The sequence below is a fragment of the Xyrauchen texanus genome, chromosome 17 (assembly GCF_025860055.1).
Source record: "Xyrauchen texanus isolate HMW12.3.18 chromosome 17, RBS_HiC_50CHRs, whole genome shotgun sequence".
NCBI lineage: Eukaryota > Metazoa > Chordata > Actinopteri > Cypriniformes > Catostomidae > Xyrauchen > Xyrauchen texanus.
In genome coordinates this window covers 37,529,707-37,551,754 of record NC_068292.1, presented here as the reverse complement: position 1 = coordinate 37,551,754, position 22,048 = coordinate 37,529,707, and the positions used below count along the sequence as shown (strand labels likewise).

General features: G+C 41.6%; 1 protein-coding gene across 5 annotated transcripts in view; it reads left to right on the top strand.

The window, feature by feature from the left end:
* LOC127658235 (dual specificity tyrosine-phosphorylation-regulated kinase 1B-like) overlaps window positions 1-20,057 on the top strand; it is a 79,320-nt gene extending 59,263 nt beyond the window's left edge. For 4 of the 5 annotated variants that reach the window (XM_052147424.1, XM_052147423.1, XM_052147425.1 and 1 more), the window contains 10 exons: window positions 942-1,087; window positions 2,479-2,598; window positions 3,541-3,729; window positions 3,964-4,111; window positions 4,892-5,178; window positions 6,906-7,052; window positions 11,916-12,077; window positions 15,669-15,972; window positions 16,161-16,264; window positions 16,911-20,057. In XM_052147424.1, the coding sequence (XP_052003384.1) occupies window positions 1,025-1,087; window positions 2,479-2,598; window positions 3,541-3,729; window positions 3,964-4,111; window positions 4,892-5,178; window positions 6,906-7,052; window positions 11,916-12,077; window positions 15,669-15,972; window positions 16,161-16,264; window positions 16,911-17,651 (2,265 nt within the window). In that variant the 5' untranslated portion in view covers window positions 942-1,024 and the 3' untranslated portion in view covers window positions 17,652-20,057. The remainder of the gene's footprint in view (window positions 1-941; window positions 1,088-2,478; window positions 2,599-3,540; window positions 3,730-3,963; window positions 4,112-4,891; window positions 5,179-6,905; window positions 7,053-11,915; window positions 12,078-15,668; window positions 15,973-16,160; window positions 16,265-16,910) is intronic. The other variant, XM_052147421.1, reaches the window with a different exon arrangement.
* The last annotated feature ends 1,991 nt before the right edge of the window (window positions 20,058-22,048 follow it).

The following is a 22,048-nucleotide window of genomic DNA, read 5'->3' as shown; positions in this document are numbered from 1 at the left end:
ATTTTTATCAGCCCTGTGGCATACGATAAAACAAGCAAAACAAAACAAAAAGTACGCCAGTAAGCATCCACATAACAACCACTCTGAACACCTTAGCAAACATCTTAGCATTGTGGCAGTGCATACCACTCAGGTTTCCTTCAGAAAATGTAAAAATCTAGTTATGCTTGATGCTGTCTGTGCAGAGTGACTGGAGATTTATTGGTTATTGGCTTGTTTGCTGTTTTGCCATTGTACTTGCTCTATACATACTGATATGTATGTTTACCTGTAATTTAGGCACCAGTTGAGGTATATGAGGTCAGAACTCGTCAAATCTACACGCTGTATTCAGAGGCAAAACCTGCAGCATATTCTTGGCCAATGAATGGCAGCTCAGGACCATGGATAGCTCTGCTTCTTAGTCACTCCCATCTGCTGCTGAGGTTTGCAGTGGCACAAGGCTGTTTTTCTTTGTTCCACTGGGTTTGCATATACCTGCTGTACACTATTTTTATGGCGTATATGTAATATCAACCTATAGCTGTTACAAGTACATGCTGCTGCTCAGATACTCTGAGAATTATTCTGATTTGTAAACTATTATCTGGGCTTTGTAGGTGTAGAGCAGAATATTACACCTTCTTACTCTAACACACAATCTCAGCTGGTGTTGTCATGCTGACCTGAGAAACTGATTACATTTCCAAAGCCAAAATTAAACTGGAGCATATTGAGAAAAAAGCCGCTCATTTAAAGTACCAATATTCCATGAGATTGTGGAAGATTTCAAAGATCTCTTCACTAGAGGCTGCGAAAATACCTTTAGTTTTTCTTCTGATATGGTGCCTGAGTGTGTCCATAGTTACTGCAGTGCAGCGTTTCTCCCCACACCCATGTCAATATTATTGTGATGCACATTAGGAATGTGTCTTCTGATACCTCTCGCCCCCCCCATAAAGGTGGAAGCAGCTCAGGATGCAAGCCCCCTTCCTCTACCCTCTGCCAGCCTGCCGCCTTGGGCTTCTCCCCCGCTGAGCCAACCATGTCGAGCCAGCACAGCCACCCCTCCTTCAGTAACATCCACTCCATGGCTGACCAGCAGCAGGTACCAGAAACACACCCTCCTTCAACTATATGCTAAACATTTATACACGCAGTGGCCTCCAAATTTATTTGCACACTTAAGTCAAAAATGTATCAATGGCATTTGCATTAGATACCATAATATAAAAGCATGGGGCATTTATTTTTAAGGTGCACTTTTTTGATTATGTTATGATGGTAAATATGGACTTAGAATTAGTGATGCACCGATACCACTTTTTCTCTTCCGATTCCGATATCGGACATCTCAGTATCGACCGATCCGATACCAGTGTTGTTTTTTGCATAATCAGTTTAGAATATCTTTACATTCTTGTGTTGAACTAATTGGGAGTACTCTTTAATATGTAAAGAAACACAAACCTCTAACTACACATTTCAATATAAATGAATAGCTGATTAAGAAACACTTTATTATTAACTAGTACACTGGATAATGTAGCAGCAAAATTAAAGTAATTCCTGTATAAGTCATCAGCAGAAAACAAAAATGTTTAAACTTGTATCTGAACATTAAAGGATTCAGATCTCTTTTGTTGTCAGTCCACTTTTCATTCACACAGTTATTTTTTGGAGCCCATTCAACTTAAATACTATTATAATTTGTAAACCGGTGATAATAATAATATATTATTATAATAGTAATATATCACAATCATACACTTTTAACTTTTTAACCCTGATGCTTTTATTTTGACATTCTGAACTCTCCAGGAATCCTGTATGTGTCTGTTTGCAGGCAAGTTCACAGTAGTTTAATTTGCTTCTTATTCAAATTCAGAGCTGATACCGATCAAGGTATCGGATCGGTGCATCCCTACTTACAATAACACATAGGGGCATGGATGCAGCATCATATTTCAAACACAGTAGTTTTCTGTTACCGATGCCATTGTAGAACTATTCACAGTAAGCCATGATTAACTGAATCCATGGGTGAAAGTGTCCAATACAAGGGCGGTTTCTGAGATAAAGCAAGTAGTATTTGGCTGGTTATGCAATCCTAACATGGCAGCCCCCATTAGGGGACTCACCACATGTAGAATAAAATGGCTTTTTTAATATGACTTGCTGATAAGTTTTCATCTCATATGAATGCTCATATTTTATACAAATGTTACAAAATTAATTTACTATTCATTTAATTAGGAGTAAAACATTTTAGTTGTACATTTTACAAGTGTCAATACTTTTTGGAGCCACTATATTTTTATAATTCCACAAAGATTGTGTGTGGTTTGTCAAAAACTGCTAAAATAGCAACATTAAAAAAAAATGTACAAAAAGTATTGTATTTGAAAGATTATTTTAATTTATGAGAAGACACTCTTTCCTATTACCTTGCCTCTTTTGTCCTTTCTCTCTTCTTATTGGTGTTCTTGGTTTGTGCAGGTGCTGTCAGATATGACCATCCTGCAGAGAAGGATACCCCCGAGTTTTCGAGATCCCGCCAGCGCGCCGCTACGAAAACTCTCTGTCGATCTCATCAAGACATACAAGCACATCAATGAGGTAAGCCATCCTGGCATTTAAGTTTTTGTTAAGACTGATCATATGAATTCCCCAATAATTGTTTAGTGAGGTAGCTCTCTTAATAAATATATAGAGTATATAGATATATATAGAGTGCTGGTATGCTAAACCTCTATGACCTAAATCATTTACTTGAAGTACCCCTAATATTTAAGTAATGTAACCCTTTTAAAATATGGATTTTAGGGATTTGCTCAACCTGATTTGAGAAACCATGCTATAGAGAGTAGTACAGAGGTGCAAATAGTAAACCTTCAGCAGATTCCGGTGGGGTGAACGAGAGACAGACACAGTGGGTGTGGGGCAGGCCTCGGAGAGGCATTTATTTTAATTAATAAACAACATAAAAAGTCCAAAAGGGAGAAAATGAAGTGGCCATGTGAAAAGTATACAAAACAAAGTGGGAATCTGGTATCCTCACAGTGAAAGGGTGTTGGTGAAGTTTGGGGAGTGCCAATAGGCTGGTGCAAGACATGGGCGGAGTCCGGCGGTCACACACTCTCTCCTCCTGGGTCTGGGGCGCTGGCGTCTTAGGCGGGCGGCCTAAGTGGCCTTGCTTCCTGGCCCGTCGGCTGCGATTGAGTGCTCTCTTCCCTGGCAACACATCTAATTCGGCCTGTACCCTCCCCGCTCTACTTTTGGACCTGCGAGGATGACAGCATACATGCACAGAAGATACTGATCACTTGAGGAGAGATGCGCTCTGTGTTTTAAAGGCAGCGGTGATGAGACTCTATTCACATCAAGTGAACCTCATCATCCACGCTGTTTATTGAATTGCGCCTCTCCTCCCTCCTAACTGAGCCTGTTGTGAGCATGGCTGAAAGATTGCCTTTAGAAGAGGCAGGGTGGCGATGAATTTAGGGAGGGGTGGGTCCTTCCGCCACACCAGTCATGCATGCTGTATCCTACACTTTCCAGGTGTATTACACGAAGAAGAAACGGCGAGCCCAACAGGTTCCCCCTGAGGACCCTAGCACCAAAAAAGAGCGCAAGGTGTACAACGACGGCTACGACGATGACAACTATGACTACATTGTGAAAAACGGGGAGAAGTGGCTGGACCGTTACGAGATCGACTCACTTATTGGCAAGGGCTCCTTTGGACAGGTAAGTCCTACTCTTATGAACAAAATAGAATAGGCTTTTTATAAAATATAAAATATATTTTTTTTTGTGTGTGTGTGATTACGGAGAATTGAAGCCCTATATACAGAAAGTCACTTGCTTTTAAACGTTGAACTAATTAAAAAAAGACATACTGCTTTTCTACTTTTATTTCTCTTGTAAAACAAGAAGTGTCCTGCTATTTAAATGCTGATTTTTGTTCTTTCTTTTGTGTAGGTGGTGAAAGCCTATGACCACCACGAGCAGGAGTGGGTGGCCATCAAGATAATCAAGAACAAGAAAGCCTTCCTGAACCAGGCCCAGATCGAGCTGCGGCTTCTAGAGCTCATGAACAAACACGACACTGAAATGAAGTACTACATAGGTAAAAACTAGACACTGTTTTTTGAAAACACAGAATACATGTGCAGATAAAACGCTGTTATCATAGTTCTACTCTATGTTAGACTCTTAAGGTGCAGAAAATCTTTGCACTCTATTCACTTTCATTCATACACATGCAAACTCAAGCACACGTGAGGAAGTTTCACATTTCGCTCTGTGAAGTTTTCTTTGCGAATTAACATAAGACGTTTGACCATTAGAGGATCTGAACGTTCACAGATTGACCTCTTTGTCTCACTACAAAGGAAACTAATTTCCAAGTTTCTTGGTTTGGAGTGTTGGGAAAGTTGGAGTACATGATAAATGTTGCCATTTTGAATGTAATAATGTTATATGTGATATATTATCTAGTAAAAACAGAGCCCCTAGAACATCATATCTTGTTGTCTATATCCAATGCGATATCTAAAGTAATTTTGCATGGTCAAAGCCTAGTGTGACCGCCCCTTTAGTATATGGTCACGCATATAATTTTAATACATTTAAAAGCGAGTTCATCCAAAATTAAAATTGTCATGTTTTTCCAAACCTGTATGACTTTCTTATGTGGAAGTCGAGGAAATATTGGGCAGAATGACAGCCCTATTTGCTATTCACTTTCATTGTATGGAAAAAAGATATAATGATGGAGACATACTGCCTAACATCTCCCTTTTTGATCTAAGTCATATGCAATTGGAGCAACATGAGGGTGAATAATAATGACAGGAACTAACTTTGGAAAAGTCCTAACACTCTTCTCTCATTTTTGTTTCTTCAGTTCACTTAAAGAGGCACTTCATGTTCCGTAACCACCTGTGCCTGGTGTTCGAGCTTCTCTCCTACAACCTGTATGACCTCCTGCGCAACACCAACTTCCGCGGCGTCTCGCTCAACCTGACGCGCAAGTTCGCTCAGCAGCTGTGTACGGCTCTGCTCTTCCTGGCCACTCCCGAGCTCAGCATCATCCATTGCGACCTCAAGCCCGAGAACATCCTCCTGTGTAACCCCAAGCGCAGTGCCATCAAGATTGTGGACTTTGGCAGTTCCTGTCAGCTAGGACAGAGGGTGAGACTTTATCTCAGACCAACTGCATTCATGTTTCCTATTGGCAGGTTGAGATGAGGTCACACCAAGTAGTTAACTAGAGCAGTTTTCTGAAAACTCACACTCTTCTTGGCATGGCAGACAGACATAAATGATTAGTGGAGACCGGTCTCAGAAGTTAATCAGGGCTGAGGGCAAAAATGTGACTGAATTAACAAAAATGCCCCTGAAATTGAAAATGTGGGGCAAAAAAATTGTCCCCTAATGAATGCATCTGTTTACCTCAGAAATCTTTCTTAATTTTTGATTCTTGGCCGATTTATACTCCTTATAACACAAAATTAGTTGATGTTGATGTTGATTTAAATTCAAATGAAAGTGCCTACCTAATTATCAGGGTTCACACAGTCGTGCAAAACATGGAAATATCTCAATGTTGTGTTCTTCAGGCCTGGTAGAAGTCATGGAAATTTCTATAGGTAATACATATTTTCTAGATGTTATCTGCTCTAAAATATTTCATGAGCTAGATATTGCACTTGTGTAGAGAAAAGGTTGCTCCCAAGCCATAGTGATGTCCGAATTGTTGATGTGAATCATTCTTTCGAGTCAGTTCTCTTTAACTAATTAGGTTAAACTTTTCACAAATTGGTCTGATTCATTCATTAGAAGATTGATCTGAATCAAAGTGGTTTTTTAGAAATCTAACAATCAAAAACACCTGGAAAGGTTATGGACAAGGCATGGAAATTCATTGGTCAAATAGGGTGGGAAATTCTCTCATCATTTACTCACCCTTTTGCCATCCCAGATGTGTATGACTTTCTTTCATCTGCTGAACACAAACAAAGATTTTTTGAAGAATTTCTCAGCTCTGTAGTTCCATATAATGCAAGTGAATGGGTGCCTCAAAAATGCAGCTCCAAAATCCACAAAAGAGCAACATAAAAAATTCCAGACATCTCTGGTGGTTAAATCCATATCTTCTGAAGTGATATGATAGGTGTGGGTAAGAAACAGGTCAATATTTAAGTCATTTTTCCTTCATTTTCACTTTCTCCTTCGGTTTTTGGTGATTCACATTCTTTGTACATATCGTCTCCTACTGGACAGGGAGGAGAATTTGTGTAAAAAAAAAAAAATGACTTAACATTTTTAGCTGTTTCTCACCTATACCTATCATGTCTGAGGACATGGATTTAACCACTGGAGTCATATGGACTACTTTTATGCTCCCTTTATGTTGATTTTGGAGCTTTCAAATTTTGGCACCCATTCACTTGCATTTTGAGGACCTACAGAGCTGAAATTTTCTTCTAAAAGTCTTAATTTTTGTTCTGAAGACATAAGAAAGTAAGTCATACACATCTATGATGCTAGGCGGGCGAGTAATCATGAGAGAATTTGTATCTTTGGGTGAACCATGCCTTTTATTTCTGTCATTGATAGAGATGCCATGGTGAAGCTGAATTGAATAAATGCATCTATAAGACAGAAAAGAAACACCATGGTCTCAGCCTGGTAGGACGTGCATTCATGGCACATTCTAGAGGTCTTTTCCACAGCTCAGATGGGTATAACTGATTGAGAATAGATTTCCAGTAGCAGTGCTATGCCACCCTTCTTAACTTGCAGCTTCTGCTGCCCTCTAGTGGAGAAAAAGTGAAAGCTCAGCTTGGTAGAAACTTGTGCATCCTGTGTTTGTCCATGCCTTTCAACTGCCTCTTCTTCCTCCATTGCCCGCACAGATTTACCAGTACATCCAGAGTCGGTTTTACCGCTCACCTGAGGTGTTGCTCGGCATGCCGTATGACCTGGCTATAGACATTTGGTCACTGGGCTGTATCCTGGTTGAGATGCACACGGGCGAGCCACTCTTCAGCGGCTCCAATGAGGTATGGCCATTTGTCCCACAGTCAGTATATAAAAGTATTCTTCTGTTCATAAAACACTAGAAGTTGCACAACAACAGAAGATAGGAACACATATTTGATATAATAGATTGTGTCCTGATTTAAGATATTGTAGCAGAAGCAGACAAATGGTTAAGTTGCTACTGTAATCACTCAGTACATTCAAGAAGCCTGTCCCGCCCCCAGTTTTTCTGATTGGTCCATTGTTTTAAAACTTATATTGATGCGCCACACTCCGTAAAAAAACGTTGAATGGAATTCTGTAAGCACTCCATTAACTAGGGATGTCCCGATACTGATACTGGTATCGGTATGGGGTCCGATAACAAGCTCATATATTGGTACACCTAAAAATGCTCCAATATCATCTGACATACGAATGTCATTATGTAAACCCTCAGCCCACAAATTCAAATCACGTTATGTCATAGTGAGATTATTTAACTCAGTAGTAACTTAAATGCTACTTTGGTGAATTAAAGTACCAATTTTGCAAAATCTGTACATTATCCAAACTTTTGGCCACCAGTTTAATTCAAATGCAAGTTCTTGTGAATGTGTGGAGACATTTTAAAGCAGCTCCTTGGCTCATACAGGGAAAACACCATCATGAGAATCACAGTTTGTAGCAGATGACAGTAAACAGAGTGCAAATTCACGTTCATAGCGTGAGGCACATACCGAGTACATACATACATATTTCATTAAAAAGCAGACTTTTGCTTTTTAATAATCATGACCGGCTAACTTCAGAGTTCCTTGGTTAAAACAGCACAGAAACATTTATAAATAAAAGCTCTGTCAAAATGTAAGGTACATTTATATGGAAAGAAGTATGACAGAAATGCATCACCACTGTAAAGTTATGTAATATACACTGTAATACTACTTCTACTTATAATAATAAATCAGTAGTAATTGTATTATACTTAAGCAATATCGAACATATATTATGCTCTGTTATGCAAAGTTTAACTCCAATGTTGTATTTTGGATTGTGCTGTGAGGTTCTGTAAGCACTTTAATACAAAATAATACTATATTTTGTTGAAAATTAATTGTTTTATTTTCATTTAATTAAAGTTTTAATATATGAATTTATTTCAACACCATTTTGATGATACAATAGAAATAAACAGTTGATATGGAGTTGGAAAAAAAACAGGTTTCGGACTCCATATTGGCGAGTACCAAAAATTATTTATTGGTCGGTACTCTTTCTAAAAAAAAAAATTGTATCGTGATATCCCTATTATTAACCTCGTGTTTTTTCCAAACCTGTATGACTTTCTTTATTCCATGGAAAACAAAACAAGATATAAGGCAGAATGACAGTCTCACGATTCCCTTGTTGTCTGCCCTGGGTTTCACTTGTCTTTGTCTAAAACTACACTTCCCAGGATCCCCGGCGCTCATCACTGCCAGCCCTGTGTCATTGTGCTCACCTGATTGTAGTTTGTCATCATCATGTCTCCAAGTGTATATAAACCCTGTTTGTTCTCCATTCCCTTGTCGATCGTTGATGTTTGTGGATGCCTGTTTCCGTGCTCGTTGTATGTTTATACTGCCTATTATACCTTTGGATGTTTTCCGTGTTTTTGTTTTATTTTTCCCCATTGCGGGTATTTCCTTTGTTCTGGTTTTGTCTGCTCAGTTTTCACCGTGTCCAATAAAGTACACTGCATTTAGATCCAACCCCTTGTCTGCCTCCTCCTGCATCGTAACATAACGATCGAACCAAAATGGATCTAGCAGTGTTCCTCAGAGAGCTGACTGAGGCGGACTTGTCTGTTCGGGAGTTCACCCACTTCTTCGCCAGCGTGGCCAGTTACACCGGCTGGGATGATGATACCCTGAAGAAGGCGTACCGGTTCGGCATACCCAGATATCGATGGTGGGAGTTACCGGAGACCGGAGACTACACCTGGCAAGAGTATGTGGGACTCGTCGTGGAGGAATTCGCTGCCGGGGAACCACCTCTATTGATCCCGGCTCCCGCCTCTGGGCTTTCCGCGTCAGCCACGGTGAGTGAATCAACCCCCACGCCTGCTGTGATCAGCGAGTCAGCACCTGCAGCCCCTATCGTCAGGGAGCCAGCGCTGCCAACTTCGTCCGCCCGGAGGAGGAGGAGAAGAAAGGCCTCTGCTCTCCAGCTTCCGCCAACCACGGCCAACCAGCCAATGCCTGTAGCCTCCGATGTCAGCGAGCCAGCGCCTGTAGCCTCCGACGTCAGCGAGCCAGCGCCTGCAGCCTCCGACGTCAGCGAGCCAGTGCCTGTAGCCTCCGAAGTCAGTGAGCCAGTGCCTGTAGCCTCCGAAGTCAGTGAGCCAGTGCCTGTAGCCTCCGAAGTCAGTGAGCCAGTGCCTGTAGCCTCCGAAGTCAGTGAGCCAGTGCCTGTAGCCTCCGAAGTCAGTGAGCCAGTGCCTGTAGCCTCCGAAGTCAGTGAGCCAGTGCCTGTAGCCTCCGAAGTCAGTGAGCCAGTGCCTGTAGCCTCCGAAGTCAGTGAGCCAGCGCCTGTAGCCTCCGACGTCAGTGAGCCAGCGCCTGTAGCCTCCGACGTCAGTGATCCAGCACCTGTAGTCTCGACCGTCCCAGAGCCAGCGCCAGTAGCCATGACCGTCCAAGAGCCAGTGCCCCTCGAGCCTTCCAGGGCTCCGCCTCTCGAGTCTCCCAGGACTCCGCCTCTCGAGCCTCCCAGGGCTCCGCCTCTCGAGCCTCCCAGGGCTCCATCTCTAGTCTCTCGAGCCTCCCAGGGCTCCGCCTCTCGAGCCTCCTAGGGCTCCGCCTCTCGAGCCTCCCAGGGCTCCACCTCTCAAGTCTCTTGAGCCTCCGAGGGCTCCGCCTCTCAAGTCTCTCGAGCCTCCCAGGGCTCCGTCTCTCGAGCCTCCTAGGGCTCCGCCTCTCGAGTCTCCCAGGGCTCCGCCTCTCAAGTCTCTCGAGTCTTCCAGGGCTCCGCCTCTCAAGTCTCTCGAGCCTCCCAGGGCTCCGCCTCTCAAGTCTCTCGAGCCTCCCAGGGCTCCGCCTCTCGAGCCTCCCAGGGCTCCGCCTCTCAAGTCTCTCGAGCCTCCCAGGGCTCCGCCTCTCAAGTCTCTCGAGCCTCCCAGGGCTCCGTCCCCTGAGCCTCCCACAGCTCTGCCAACCACGGCTCCACCTCCGGAGTCTCCCGAGCCTCTCCCAGCTCCGCCTCCTGAACCTTCCTCGGCTCCGCCTCTTGAGCCTTCCAGGACTCCGCCTCTAAAACCTCCTACGGCGTTGCCTTCCTCGGCTCCGCCTCCTGAGCCTTCCTCGGCCGAGCCTCCAGGGCCTCCCTCAGCTCCGCCTCTAGAGCCTCCCTCAGCTCCGCCTCCAGAGCCTCCCTCAGCTCCGCCTCCGGAGCCTTCTACAATGTGGTCTCCTGAGCACTCCACGGCTCCGCCTACTTCGGCTCCGTCCTCGGAGTTCCCCATGGCTGTGGTTCTGAGGCCGCCTCCCAGGTCTCCTGAACCAGTCCTTTTGTGGCCACCTTGGACTGCCTGTCTGCCCCCTGTGCCTCCTTGGACCGTCTGTCTGCCCCCCCGTGCCTCCTTGGACTGCCTGTCTGCCCTCTGTGCCCCCTTGGACCACCTTCTTGCCCTCTGTGCCTACTTGGACTGCCTGTCTGCCCCCTCTGCCTCCTTGGACTGCCTGTCTGCTCTCTGTGCCCCCTTAGACTGCCTGTCTTGTGCTTCCTTGGTCTGTCTGTTTGCCCCTCGTACTCCCTTGGTCTGTCTGTTTGCCCCTTGTGCTCCCTTGGTCTGTCTGTTTGCCCCTAGTGCTCCCTTGGTCTGTCTGTTTGCCCCTTGTGCTCCCTTGGTCTGTCTGTTTGCCCCTAGTGCTCCATTGGTCTGTCTGTTTGCCCCTTGTCCCCTCTTTTTTTTGGGTATTCCCTTTTTTGAGGAGCGTCTGGAAGCCGCTCCTTTGAGGGGGGGTTATGTCATGATTCCCTTGTTGTCTGCCCTGGGTTTCACTTGTCTTTGTCTAAAACTACACTTCCCAGGATTCCCGGCGCTCATCACTGCCAGCCCTGTGTCATTGTGCTCACCTGATTGTAGTTTGTCATCGTCATGTCTCCAAGTGTATATAAACCCTGTTTGTTCTCCATTCCCTTGTCGATCGTTGATGTTTGTGGACGCCTGTTTCCGTGCTCGTTGTATGTTTATCCTGCCTATTATACCTTTGGATGTTTTCCGTGTTTTTGTTTTATTTTTCCCCATTGCGGGTATTTCCTTTGTTCTGGTTTTGTCTGCTCAGTTTTCACCATGTCCAATAAAGTACACTGCATTTAGATCCAACCCCTTGTCTGCCTCCTCCTGCATCGTAACAGACAGCCTCAGTCACCATTCACTTTCATTGAATGGAAAAAAAGATCCAATGAAAGAGATTGTGACCAAGCTTAACCTTTTGCCTAACAACTAATTTTGTGTGCCACAGAAGAAAGAAATTCATATGGGTTTGGACCACCATGAGGGCGAATAAAGGATTTTTAAAATTTTCATTTTGTGGTGAACTATCCCTTTATTCAGCTCCATTTGAAATAAACAAAATGCAATCATACAAAATGCAACTGCCAAACATTTGGTTGAAGCATGTGCACGTAGATCAAACATTAAAAAACAGGGCAAATGGGATGTAAGAAGGCATACTATGTGTACTCATACTTAATCAACTTGCTCTGAAATAAAAAAGCAATTAAAAATAAGTCTTGATATTCACTAAACTTATTTTGTGAATGTGGTGCCATATTGTGCAAAGCAAACGTATGCTGTCTGTTGCAACAAAAACATTTTCGATCTTTTCCTAACACTGTGCTTTATCTTTCTCTCTCAGGTGGACCAGATGAATAAAATAGTGGAGGTGCTGGGGGTCCCGCCCAACCATATGCTGGATCAGGCCCCTAAAGCACGAAAGTACTTCGATAAGCTGTCTGACGGCCTGTGGACCGTCAAGAAGAACAAGGACATTAAGAAGGTACTTTATCCTTCGGCCTCCGTGAGTAAAACTCTGCTTCTACTTAACCTTCACCCTCTTCATAAAGCCTCCCTTCCTTCACTGTCACCTGCTCCACACCGACGCTCACCTTATCCTCAGGGAGAGGGGAAGAGAGACAGTAGGACTAAAACAGAGGAGGGAGAGTGTGAGGGTGGAGAAAACGGTTGGGGATGAGTCTCAATCACAAGTTGAAAGATTTTAGCGAGGCTAATATACCCAAGCTAGTCTGTGACAGAAAAACCTCCTCCTCTCTCCACTGACCCATCTTGATTTCCGGAGCCGCAAGGTCAATCAAATCCTGTACATTCAGCATCTGTTCTCCTCATCTGCATAATTTTTAACATTATCATTCTCACAATCACCCTCATTTTATCTCTAAAGAGCCTTGCACAGAGACATCAGATTTGGCATAGTTGGGCTGGGTATCGCCAACAACCACAACCTCACGTTCCGATACAGATTGTGATACATAGAATATAACAACAGCGTTGGACACATTAGTCACAAGTGGCATCTGCAAACAAATGACGCTAAAAACAAATTTTTAGAACTTGTCAAAGCCTCGTTTCAAAGTGATGTTAGTGGATGTATGAAGTCAGTTGACAACCAGAAAGTGTCAACACTTTTCGTCTTAATATTGAATGATAATTCTTGTTGTTTTATCATTTTAAACCTAGCAATATTCAAAATTATATTTTGTTAAAATAAATGGCACTTAGTCTGATATTTTGTTATTTAATGCAAATACATTCATACATTTTAGAGTAAATCCCTCACGCACTTCACTAAACTTTCGTCTTGTACGGTGCCACAGAGTGGGTCTAACCACTCTGAGAATTGTGGTTTCGGAGTTTCCGCTCATTTAGGCGACCTGCTTCTTCATTTATTTATCTGTAGGACATATCAATGCATACATAAATAAATAAGAAATTGATACAAGGATCTAAAGTATTGATGTAATAGTGTGAGAAAATTGTGATATATCAATATCTACTTAGAGCAACACATGTTCACAGAGGTTAAATCACTGCAGCCAGTAGATAGAATTACTTTTTGATAAGTAAAATTATCGTCTGCTGAAGAATGTAGAAAGTGTGTGTGTCCGTATTCGGGCTCAGATTAAGATGCAAATGTGATAGCAGGTGGAGGGTAAATGTCTGGATGAGGTCCTAATACACTTTGTTTTACAGGATTAATGTCTGGCACTTCCTGCCAACTCATCCAGAAACTCACCTCAAATGCCCTGGCACACATTTTGTATGTTTGTGTGAGTCTCCGTAACACTGAGGGCTCCTATATAAACATCATTATTCCCACAAACACACAACCACATCTCACATTCAGTCCCCATCCTCCTCCATTCATGAATGATTTCTTTGGATGATCAGTTTGTTATTAAAGTCAACATGAAATCAAAATGGACCCTATACTTTCTAAATGCACATTCCTGATAGTGTATGATTTATCAGAGCATGTTAGTCCTTGTAATATATCGCTTAGGACATGCAAGCCTTAATCTGAACCAATAGCCAAGAAGCTATGGGTTGCTGTTGTAAGTGTTGCAGCCTTTCTAAAATCTAGTTCATCCAGTATTTTAATGCTGGTTTACATAATAGGTTGCAACAACAATGCTGAATAGTTTTGCATTGGGGTACAATACCAATTCTGAAATTGAAACGGCTTGGAAAATGCTAATAAAAGCAAAAAGGAGTGATTTGTTAATTCTATTCAACATGTGCTATATTGAAAGCATTACAACAACATATTATTGAAAGTTTTACCTTTTGAATTTAATTGTTGTTGGGTTTTTTTAATAAAACCAGATGATTGCAACATGCTCCAAAAAAAGGATAATGTAATAATTTCTTCTGATAGCATTAACTGGGCACTGAAGACACAAGTTTGCTAAGTTTAGCAAGCAGAATTTTGCAGGTCTTCAGCTGCACAGTTGCAATGGGAATTTGTTGCTGTATTTTTTGCTTCATAATGTGCCACACATTCTCAGTTGGAGACCGGTCAGGACTGCTGGCAAGCCAGTTTAGTACCCGCACTCTCTGCTTAAGTAGCCATGCATTTGTGATCCGGGCAATTTGTGGTTTGGTTTTGTCCTGCTAGAAAATGCAGGAACGTACCTGGAAAAGACAGCATCTGGATTGCAGTATATCTGTTGCTCCAAAATGTGTCCATATCTTTCTGCATTAATGGTGCCCTCACAGATGTGCAAGTTACCCATGACATAACCACTGATATACCCCCATACCTTGACAGACACTGGCTTTTGGACCTGATACTGATAACGGGATGGATGCCCCAGATAACACAACGGTAGTTTTTTCCAAAAACTATTTGAAATGTGGACTCGTCAGACCACAAAACATGATTCCACTGTTCTACTTTCCATCTCAGATGAGACTGAGCCCAGAGAAGTCGGCGGTGCTTCTGGACAGTGTTGATGTATGGCTTCTGCTTTGTATACTTAGACTTAACTTGCTTCTGTGGATGCAGAGATGAATGGTGTTGACTGACAAAGTTTTACCAAAGTATTTCTGAGTCCATGGCTTGATTTCCATTTCAGACGAATTACTTTTTTGAGACTGTGACATCTGAGGGATCAAGATCACGTGCATTCAGAAGTGGTTTTCCAGTAGGACAACAGCAAACCACATATTGTCCGAATTACAAGTGTATGGCTGTGTAAGCAGAGAGTGTGGGTGCTAGATTGGCCTGCCTGCAGTACTGACCTGAGAATGTGCCGCACTGTGAAGTGCAAAATATGGCAACAAAGGGCCCTGTACATCTGCGCTGCTGAAGACCTGCATAATAGATGATTAGGGGAAAATTTTGCTTGCTAAATTTAAGAAACTTATGTCTTCAGTGCCCAAAAGTTTAAGTGTTATTAGAAGAAATGGTGAAGTTACACAGTGGTAAACATTCAACTTTGAAATGTGTGTATAATAATAATAAAAAATCAATAAAGCATAGGGTGAATAGAATTTACAAATCACTCCTTTTTGTTTAAATTAGCATTTCGATCCCAACTTTTCTGAATTGGGGTTGTACTTAGAGATGCTCTCAAGGTTGAAATTGACCTTCAACCTTCATGTGCCTATAGCCTCCTCAAAAGGGGCTGGCGACTGTTTGAGGAAAATGGACCATCACAATTTTCACAATTGAATACAAACATTCATGTCAGTCACCATTCTGATATGGAATGCCTACTTTTCACAATCCAACCCTAATTCCTGATGGATAAAATAAAGTCCTGCTCTGCTTTTTACTATTTTCATTAAATATCCTTGGAAATGTATCTCATTACGGAAATAAAATGGGTTGTGAATTCTGTTTCATGTTGACTTGTTTGAGTAATAATAATATACAGTATATACTTATCATATGTAGATTTTTACATTTATTTATCATAAATAGGTTATTACAGCTTTGTCAATTTAATATGTTCTTAGACCTGTAGATCATCACCCTTTACCTCAAGAGTTTGATGATATTTGTTCTATTTACTGCATTACACCAAATGTGATATATTTGTGTCTCATTCTCTTCTCTTTCTATGTGTCTGTTCATTCGTCACTCCAGGAATACAAACCACCTGCCACGCGACGACTGCATGAGATCCTGGGTGTGGAGACAGGAGGTCCAGGGGGGAGGCGGGCTGGAGAACAGGGCCACGCGCCTTGCGACTACCTTAAGTTCAAGGACCTGATCCTGCGCATGCTGGACTACGACCCCAAGACACGCATCACGCCCTTTTATGCTCTGCAGCACAACTTCTTCAAGAAGACAACGGACGAGGGCACCAACACCAGCAGCTCCACCTCCACCAGCCCTGCCATGGACCACAGCCACTCCACCTCCACCGCTAGTTCCGTCTCCAGCTCTGGTAAGCAAGGGCATGAACACTGTGTACACATGTAATGCAAAGGTTGTATAAATGTATACCTTGAATACACAGTAAGTCGCTTTGGATAAGAGATTCTACCAAATGCATAAATGTAATGTAAATTTACTTTTGCAAAATAAAATATCAAGAGGCACTTTGAGAGTTCTTTGTCGTTGTTCCCAACCCAGGTGGATCTAGCGGTTCTTCCAATGACAACCGAAATTACCGGTACAGCAACCGGTACTACAACAGTGGGGTTACTCACACAGACTACGAGATGCAGAGCCCACAAGTAAGTTCTCCAACAATCACCATCATTCAAGCACTCCATAGTGTCACCATTTACTCACCCTCATGTTATTTCAAACCTGTATGACAGCCTTTCTTTCATGGAACACGAGATGATGTTTAGGCAGAATGTTAATGCCTTAATAACCAATAATTTTCATTGTACGGAGAAAAAAGATGCAATAAAAGTGAATGTTGGCTACTGTCAGAAATTAAATTTTCCATTTAGGGCAATATTTGCCACCTGGATCATTTTTAGGGTACTTTATTTAATTTTTTTGCCTTTATGAAGGCATGTTTTAAAAGTGATGTCAATTTAATCAATTAACTTACATTTTATATTTGAGTAATCCTATGTTTTATGCAATAATATGTATAGAATATGAAGAAATACATCAGATGTTAAAAATGCTGTAAAAAAAAATGTTTGCCCCCACAATTTGAATTTTGGGGCCATTTTTGCCCCAAGGCCACAGTATTTTCTGACTCTCATGTTGACTTAAGTTGTCAGCCTCCAACATTCTGCCTAACATCTCTTTTTGTGTTCCATGGCAAAACATCATATGGATTTTGAACAACATTAGAGTGTTGGTATGGTTAGAAAGTCACCTGATCTCGTCAACATCCTCTTTGGTTTCTCCTCTCTTCAGGCTCCATCTCAACAGCAGTTGCGTATCTGGCCAGGAGGGGACGGCGGTATTGGTCAGCTGTCCAACAGCAGTAGCGATTCCTCCTACACCCAACTGCTGTTGCACAAGCCAGCGGCCACGCAGCACTCACGCCACTTTCTGGGCAACATGGGGGGCATGATGGAGCCGCACCACCCCCACCCCATTTACGGCAGCCACCACAGCAACGGCAGACAGCTCCGGCAACAGCAGCAGCTGAACCAGCCACAGGGCCAGGCCTCGCAGGGCCAGGGGCTGATGCCCATCTCCTCCCCGCAGATGCAGGACAGCATCGAGCTAAGCCTCACCCACCACCACCACCTGGGTCAGTCTTCCATCATGCAGCCGCCCCCGTCAAGCTTGGACTCCAGTCAGTATGGCTCCTCTAACCTCCACCTGGGCCTCTCTGCCTTTCGGACTAGGACAGTCATGGCCCCCCAGCAACCCCCATCAGCTTCCCAGCAACAGTTGACCCAGGCCCCAGCCTCCCAGGACAGCATGGTCGCTGCCTCCGGTTTGGGATACATCCCTCCATGCTATGCTGGCAGCAACAACAATAACAACCCGACGCAGGGAAGCGTCGGAGTAGGGGGAATCCTCACTGGGGGGCCGCCACCCAGAGGAGTCGGGGGAGCTGGGGGGCGGCCGGATTCTGAGGAATCCGCCATGATGGCAGTGTGCGGCAGTGGCAGTGGGAGCTGTCAGAGTGCAGCCAACTCTTGATAAACCTTGAACAAATTCCAAAAGCCATACAAAAATTTAACGAAAACATAACAGTGACAAAAACGCCACACATATGACATGAAGTAAACATAAAACACACACATACATGGCCACACGTAACAGAATTGCAAGGAAAAGCTTGTGAAATATCAAACCGTTGATTTTGTTTTTTGTTCATTTTGGTTTTTTGCATGGGGAAAAAGGTCAAGGGAGGGCATGAAGGGGGTGATTTTAAACTCAATTTTAAAATATTTGTTTGTTTGTTTTTCTTTTATTGAAGGAGAAGAGCAGTGGGTAAAGTAGTCGTAAAAGAAGGTTTCAGAAAGTTTGTTTTTACCAGTTAAATCGTTTGTTTTTTTGTTTGTTTTTAAGTTTTTTTTAATGCAATTTCAGGGCAGATTTGCATTGTTTTTTTTGAGTTTGGGATTGAAAAAAATGTATGTTTTGTCAATACGACAACAGCAGGAGCACGTACCTTTTATGCTTTCTTTTTTTTTTTAAGTTTTGCCATAAGTATATACATTTAATTTATTAAAATTTACTACGTAAGAAAATTAGAAAGAGCTCTAAATTGAGAGGTGGGTTTATTTATTCAGTGTATTTATACAGGTATTTTTTTTTATCTTTCAAGGGACATATTACACTTATGTATAGAAAACAACAAGCAAAACAAAACTGGGTCTGAATTTTAGTTTTTGCTTAATTTTGTTTTCGGTTGCTTTTTTTTATTTGAGTATATTTCACCCACCTACACATGCACAAAATACACACACACACACACACACACACACACACATTTTTTGTTACTTTTTTTATGTTTCCAATCTCTATCTCTCTTGACACACTGGCTTCTATATCTCAAACTATGAAACAAACCCTACTATTGAAATAAAGCAAATGACAGAAACTGTTTTTAGTCACCACACAGTGAAAGAAAAAAACTACTAACAACTAGAGGAGGAGGCTGAACCATGAGCCACTTTCACAAGGAGAGGGAGAACGTAACTCAACTTTCACGTTGAGGAAGTGATACAGGAAAGTCTTGAAAAACATCAAAACATTTTGTCAGATGGAAAACCAAAATGCTTCCCTGTTCGTTTTAAAAAAAATTATCTGCCTTCTTCACCATCTCACTAGACTCTCACCTCTCTGTCGCTCTTTGTTTCGGTCTCTTTTTCTTCTTTAACCCTATTATGTTTTGGACAGAAAACTATGAAAGCGTTAACACATTTGTATTAAGTCTGGATATGCTACGCCAAATCTTGCTGTCACTCTTTCTGTAGCTCTCTCTCTTTATTTTCTTACCCCATAATTCTGTTTGAAGGAAGAGTCTGGGATGAGGTTTAGCAGGAGGGTGGAATACTTCAATTTGAAGGGACACTTTCATGCCCTCCTGTCTGTGGCCCCTCCCACTCTGACTTCATTTCCTGCCTCTCATTTTCCTTTCTCTCCTTTCTCACCTGTCTTTATTCTCCCCCACCCCCATCAAGCCATCAAGTCAAAAAAAGTGAACTACTCTCTCGGCTGCTATCTCCACTCTCAACCATGTTCGGATTGCTGCTAAAGAAAACAGACAGATAAATGAATAAATAATAAAAATGAAAACGTTTTAACCCTCCTGCTTCAGAAAAATAAACCACTGCATCTCATATATTTATTACTATTTAACAAGTAAAAAATGCTGTTTTTTTTTTTTTTGTTTGCTTTCTTTCTTGGTACAGGTAAAAGCTTGACATTTATATTATGTAACGGAAACATGGTATTAAACAAGTGCCTCTATTTATTGGTCAGCCACTGGACAGAATTGAACAGAAGGTGATTATAGGAGTTTGATCTAGGTTTTATTATATGTATAGTTCAAAATTCAAGCCTTGTGCAACTGTGTAGAAATCCACTACAATTCAGAATCATGTGAAAACTTCATTTTGGAAGCGAGCTTCAGTATGACTGACCAATACCATATATTAAATTAACTGATGACATCTTCATCCATTGTAATCTGTGTACATAGCATCCATGCATCATCCAGTTAACATTAAAACAATGTTAGGGTGAAATGTCATTTTCAAAGTTAATTGTAATGACTGGGATTCGAACCTGTGACCATTGAGGCGACAGGACCGGCAAACTACCTTATTCTGCTCAGATCAGTGATGATGACTGCTGTCCTATGTCCTTAATTACCAGTTAAAACTTGTAATTGGCCTCACTGGCTTCTTTTCTTTGTCATTTTTTTCAACATCATCCTTCATGAGAACATAATGTCTTAAGTATTATGATATCATCAGTTTTGGTTTCTCTATTAAAGAGAGAGTTGCCTCTAGGTCCTCTAATCTTGTTATGTTTAGAAGACATTGGTCACATTATGAATGTCACACTCACAATGCACTCACTGTCAACAAAGTGTCTGAGCATTGATAAACTTTGTAAATGCTGATGTTTCCAAGCTGCTTGTAACACAAATACAGATTTGTGTGTCTGTTCAGTCATTATTTAAGAATATAGGATACACATACACACTGGTGGCCAAAGGTTTGGAATAATGTACAGATTTTGCTCTTATGGAAAGAAATTGGTACTTTTATTCACCAAAGTGGCATTCAACTGATCACAATGTATGGTCAGGATATTAATAACATGATAAATTACGATTACAATTTGAAAAAACTTCTTAAACTACTTCAAAGTGTCTCATCAAGAAATCCTCCATGTGCAGCAATGACAGCTTTACAGATCCTTGGCATTCTAGCTGTCAGTTTGTCCAGAAAATATCTGTTGTCCAACGTCTGTTTCTTTCCCCACTCTAACCCTTTCTTTTTGTTTTTCTGTTTCAAAAGTGGCTTTTTCTTTGTAATTCTTCCCATAAGGGCTGCACCCCTGAGTCTTCTCTTTACTGTTGAACATGAAACTGGTGTTGAGCGGGTAGAATTCAATGAAGCTGTCAGCTGAGAACATGTGAGGCGGCTTTTTCTCAAACTAGAGACTCTGATGTACTTATCCTCTTGTTTAGTTGTACATCTGGTCGTCCACATCTCTTTCTGTCCTTGTTAGATCCAGTTGTCCTTTGTCTTTGAAGACTGTATGTGCACCTTTGTATGAAGTCTTCAGTTTTTTGGCAATTTCAAGCATTTTACAGCCTTCATTCCTCAAAACAATAATTGACTGACGAGTGTCTAGAGGAAGTCCTTTTATTTATTTATTTTTGCCATGCTTGACAATATTGACCTATAGACATGCCAGCCTATTGTATAATTCAAAAACAAACACAGAAGACAATTTTAATCTTTATTTAATTAATCAAATAACTTTCAACTGTGTTTGATATAATGGCATGTAATAGCATGATTATTCAAGGATAAGGTGTTGGAGTGATGGCTGCTGGAAATGGGGCCTGTCTAGATTTCATCAAATATTACTTTTTTCAAATAGTGATGGTGCTGATTTTACATCAGTAAAGTCCTGTCTATACTTTGTGATCAGCTGAATGCCACTTTGGTGAATTAAAGTACCAATTTCTTTCCATAAGAGCAAAATCTGTACATTATTCCAAACTTTTGGCCGCCAGTGTATATAAATGGAGGGGTTTTGATGGACAGTATTCAAAACACATTTTTTTTCTCTGTCACCTCTTAATAATTCTTGAAAACCCTCACACAAAAACACCACTTTTGAAGTGGAGGAGCATCTGAAGGAATGATTTTCAAACATTGCCATCACAATTTCAGAGATTGTGAGAGATTTCCTGATCTAGGTTAGATTTCTACTTGCATTCTTCACTAGATAAAACTGAACAGAATTAAGGTTTTTTGGAAAGACCTTCTGGTTTGGTCAATATATTTAGGTATTTTAGTTGACAAATTGACAACTGATGCATATTTTAATGGCTATGTAACAGACATTGCGAGATGTTTTCTGGTCCTTTTTACATTAATTTATGGCTCATTTAATGAATGATGACTTAATGAAACGTTTATGTGGATAAATTTGACATCAACTACTAATTTCTGTAGATGACCAGAATTATAGAGACCTCACACAAATTGAGCCTATACATGTTTATGGCTTTTCCTTGCCATACTAATGCTTAAAGGAATAGTTCACCCAAAAATGAAAATGTGTTCATCATTTACTAACTCTCATGCTATCGCAGATGTGTATGACTTTCTTTGTTCTGCAGAACAAAAAACAAAGGTTTTAGAAGAATATTTCAGCTCTGTTGGTAATCCCAATACAAGTGAATGGTGGCTCCAAAAAGCACATAAAGGCAGCAAAGAATAATCCATATGACAGTGGTTCAATCCATGTCTTCAGAAATTATATGATAGGTGAGGGCGAGAAACAGATCATTATTTAAGTTCTTTTTTACTATAAATCTCCACCTGAGTAGCCCCAACCAG